The sequence below is a fragment of the Aplysia californica genome, unplaced genomic scaffold (genome assembly GCF_000002075.1).
Source record: "Aplysia californica isolate F4 #8 unplaced genomic scaffold, AplCal3.0 scaffold00536, whole genome shotgun sequence".
Classification (NCBI taxonomy): domain Eukaryota; kingdom Metazoa; phylum Mollusca; class Gastropoda; order Aplysiida; family Aplysiidae; genus Aplysia; species Aplysia californica.
Genome location: NW_004797806.1, coordinates 268669 through 273157, shown reverse-complemented (window position 1 = coordinate 273157; position 4489 = coordinate 268669). Strand labels below are relative to the sequence as shown.

At 39.7% G+C, this 4489-nt stretch overlaps 1 protein-coding gene across 1 annotated transcript in view; it reads right to left on the bottom strand.

Annotated features, from left to right (window-relative positions):
- The window catches only part of LOC106012863, a 5799-nt gene extending 2453 nt beyond the window's left edge, over positions 1–3346 (bottom strand). The window contains exons 1-4 of the mRNA XM_013087041.1: positions 3290–3346; positions 2361–2841; positions 1603–1759; positions 378–513 (exon numbers count right to left, since the gene is read on the bottom strand). Of these exons, the coding sequence (XP_012942495.1) occupies positions 378–513; positions 1603–1759; positions 2361–2841; positions 3290–3346 (831 nt within the window). The remainder of the gene's footprint in view (positions 1–377; positions 514–1602; positions 1760–2360; positions 2842–3289) is intronic.
- Between the last annotated feature and the right edge of the window lie 1143 nt (positions 3347–4489).

Here is a 4489-nt window from a genome sequence, read left to right as displayed (position 1 = left end):
ACAGACAGACAGACAGACAGACAGTAGACGGACGGACGGACGGACGGACGGACGGACGGACGGACAGACGGACGGACAGACACATAGACAGAGAGATAGACAGACAGAAACAACAAAGGGAAAGTGAAGAAGTAGGACAACCACAAACTTCCCCCTCCCCAAAATATTTTTTTCACACAAACACGCACTCAAAAATACTTTCTTGTTCGTCATTTAAAATTGCCCAGACCGTATTCCAGTGAGATACTCACAGATATCGCATCTCTCTCTCTATATATATATGTGCCCCCTCTCTCTCTCTCTCTCTCTCTCTCTCTCTCTCTCTCTCTCTCTCTCTCTCTCTCTCTCTCTCTCTCTCTCTTCCTCTCTCTCCTTACATGAAGGTGAGCGCCGTATCCCGGGCTGCCCATAAACAGCCAGTCCGTTCGGCTCGACTCGGCATTTTCCGGAAGGAAGTAAGGTCGACCGTAGTGCTTTCGTAATATCTCACCGGCAGTGACGTCACAGTTGCTCCTGCCAAAAATAAAATAGATGACCAGGGTGTCAAAATTGGAGACAGAAGCTACGTTAATCTAAAATATGCCGACGTCGCAGTCTTTCTAACTGACAACATTACGAGCAAGAAAAGAATCTTACAGCGAGTCGATACTGCTAGCAATAAAGGAAGTCTGAAATTTAACACCAAAATTATCAAGTCATGCACATTACATGAATAAAAAGTCGAAGCCACAACAGATAAAAACAAACAAAATACAGTAGTTCAGGAATATAATACTAAAGACTGCAAATAGCTTGTTAGCATCAGCAGCAAAAGCGGAAGAAACAAATATGCACTAAGATAGAGAATAGGCATGACAATACAAAAGGTCGTAAAACTAAAACAACAAAAAAATAAAACGACACGATGACAACTGCGCTGAACGACAAATTAGAGGCAAAGAGAAATCAATCAATAGTCACATGGTCTGGACAGAACATAAATTCTCTATGAACCTAGATTGGTTTCAAACTGCCAGATCCATGTCCCATGAGCACTAACCTACAGATACCAGAGTCTGAAAACAACGTGCAAGAACGAATAAGCAACGAAAGCAACGAACGGCTGATAGGCGACTAGCCTGACCACAGCCGTACTTCATACTACTACTACTAATACCTCTTACAAAATACACTGAAAAAGTTAACTCCTACAGTAATGTACAATGTCATTATTTAATGCATCAGTGTAGAGACGGGGGAAGATAGATGCTTATTGTGGTAAAGAGTGGGGCACCAACAGACGAACACAGACATGGTGCCAAATGACAGGTGAGTAGGTGCTACCCATTCGACTTATGAAATAGATCACACAAGCAATTATTATTGTACTCAAGTTTACTTTCTGTTTTTAAGTCAAGACATTGTGTCTGCCCTTTTCTCTCTCCTCTGCTTAATTCTCATCCCAGAACCACACCATTGTCTTCTAAATGAACTATTGTGTCCAAAACAGCATTAAACTAAAAAAAACCCAACCCAAACCAGCAATAAAACCTCAAACAAGCACAACAATTAAGACTATTGTTGTTTAAAATTGTTCTGAAAGGCTCAACTACAAGTACTCACCATCCCACGTACCAGGGCTTAGCCCCACTACTCAGCTCCGCCCTGGATTGATCCATTTTGAACACATGACCCAGACTCCGGAACTCCGTCTGGTACGGGAAGAACTGGCACCTGGACTCTGCCTTTCTGAGGGCAGCACTGCCGGGTCGGTACAGATCTACGGATATTTGGACACATCAGATTCCGCGCATGCAAAACCTTTTCGTCTGTAAACCTACGTCACAGTATCATCTATCTATCTATTTATATGCACATCTATTTGCTGCTTTGCAGGGCTAGTCCTAATACTACAAGGCATGGAACACTAGTGTAAGTGACTTATTCTCATATTACATATTTACCTGTTGTCAAGTGACTATCTGCAATAGTGCAAGCTTAGAATAGTATGTTAAACAACGTCCAACGGATTACAGTCAGGAATCGTACTCGCAGCTTTCCTTAGCAAGTCCAACCCGTTCCCATGAAACAAGGACCATACTATAGAGAGAACGATATAATACATGTATTTCTTCCTGTCTTTAAATTTATTCCTACTATGAAAATATTTGAATCCATGAATTAAATATAGAAGTCATGAGTTCGGTCTCCACGGCACGGAGATTTTCAGTAGGTGATGTCTTTCTGCTGTGATGTTACAACCAAGGCCGGTCTAACCCTTATCACAGGCAGTGTAAGAACAGCCCGCTTCCAAAATAGCTTGGATTGCGCAGAAGGAAATACAAAACATTTATTACTTTGTTTATCCATGATTTACTTACCTCTAAAGAAATCGAAGCTAAAAGTTGTTGTGGCCGTCCAGTTAGACGCTCCATCAGTCACAATGACGGGATGTCCGGAATAAGCAAACTTCCTCTCGAAATCGTCAGGAGAAATCTGTGAAACTCTGGGCACTTCATGTACATCCTCGCAGAATTCACACGAGATTGGAGGCCGAGCGAGATCTTGGGCTGTTTGCGAAGCTTTGAGTAGACAAATTTCCGACTCAAAATAGCCAGGATTTTCACCCTTTAGTCGCCACACAAACTTTGCCAGGTTATCCCTTGGCACTGGCCATTCCAGAGCCCAAGATATAGAGATGAAACAGAATAAACCCAGAATAGACAAAAATGAAGTCTTTAAAACTGAAGTCACCCTGTGCCACTTTGCATGTGTGACGTCACGAACATATTTAAGTCGTGCCATCTGGTGTTGTTTGATGCCCAAGGACAGTGCCTTTTGATGCAACTGAATAAACATGACCTGTCGAACGGAGAGATAAGACAGAAAATAATAATGTATTTATTTGTTATAAAATTTGTTGATAGTTTACATTTCTATTGATACAATGTAGATTTTTATGAAGACGAGCTCTTCAACAATGAATATCAAGGCTAATTAAGGTTGTGTTTCAATGAACACTTTCAGGAAGTATTTCTTTCAACAGATATACCATCCTTAATAACATCTCCTAGAATCGAAATTACGCTCTAAATCTTGGAGGTGAAATGTCCAACCTTTAAAGCACAGTCGAACTTTCATGAAGCAACAAACAAACAAAGACACAATGGCATAAACTGTAACTTCCATTGTACGAATTCAAAGAAAAATAACTCGCAAGTGTTTAGACCTCTGACTGATCTCATTTTCTTTTTTAAAAAGGACATATTTTAGTCTGTTGGACATAGACAAGCCCAACCTACTGACTTACCTCTGGGTCTGTGAGTTGAAGTTTGTCGTCCTTGTTCAGGCCTTCTCTGCTTTCCATGGTCGAATACCAGAGAAGTAACCGAGGCAACAAAATCTGAAAATTGTAATGATATTCAGTCTAGTCTTATCTTACTCTGACGTTTCTAGGTCAACTAAATCGTTTAGTGCAATAAAATATGTATTCTCCAAATCCTTCATTAAAATAGCAAAAGCAAAAGTTCATTTAACTCTTAGAGGTCGGCACGTCTACTGACTAGACACTGCATTACTTTCCTTTTTTTAAAAATTATTGCTGAAAATGCTAATATTACATATAAATAATGACACACGCATATACACATATTTAAATGAATACACACACACACACACACACACACACACACACACACACACACACACACACACACACACACACACACACACACACACACATATATATATATATTATATATATATATATATATATATATATATATATATATATAATATATACATATACACGCACCTACATATTTCAAATTAAACTTGTTTCTACAAGGCGAGGAATAGGCTATTTAATTAGATTATGTCTGGTATCTAGCACACAGACGTCTGAGGCACGCGGACACATCCCAGGTTTCTGGAATCTTCACAAAGAAATAACACGTTTTTGTTTTTTGTACGTTCTAAACAAAGAAATGTAAACATATGGTTTTCAAAAAGAAATGGATGGATATTATAAAACAAAAAGATTTAAAGTGAGAAACATGGGCTACCAGAGAGAGCGAGAGAGAGAGAGAGGGCGAGAGAGAGAGAGAGGGCGAGAGAGATAGAGAGAGAGAGAGCGAGATGGGGAGAGAGAGAGAAAGACAGAGAGAGAGGGGGGATGTGAGAGAGATATATATTTTCACCTTATTGACGTAAAACATGTACAAAGAAATGTGAGAAGAATGAAAGCACGACTACAAAATGAGAACTTCGTTGACCACTCATGTACAACAGGTCAAAACCTGTGATAAGGACTCGCATAGAAATGACAGTTGAAAATGCAACGGGTTAATAGAAACCTTAAAAATTAAATGCAATGTTCTGGGGTGGAAAAAGTCTTACTGTACTGGATTTTTGTTGTGTACCTCTACTGAACAACCTGACAATGATCTTGACGGCAGTAGGAGAAATACACACTGAAATTACATTAACAAAATACACAATAACGGGGACA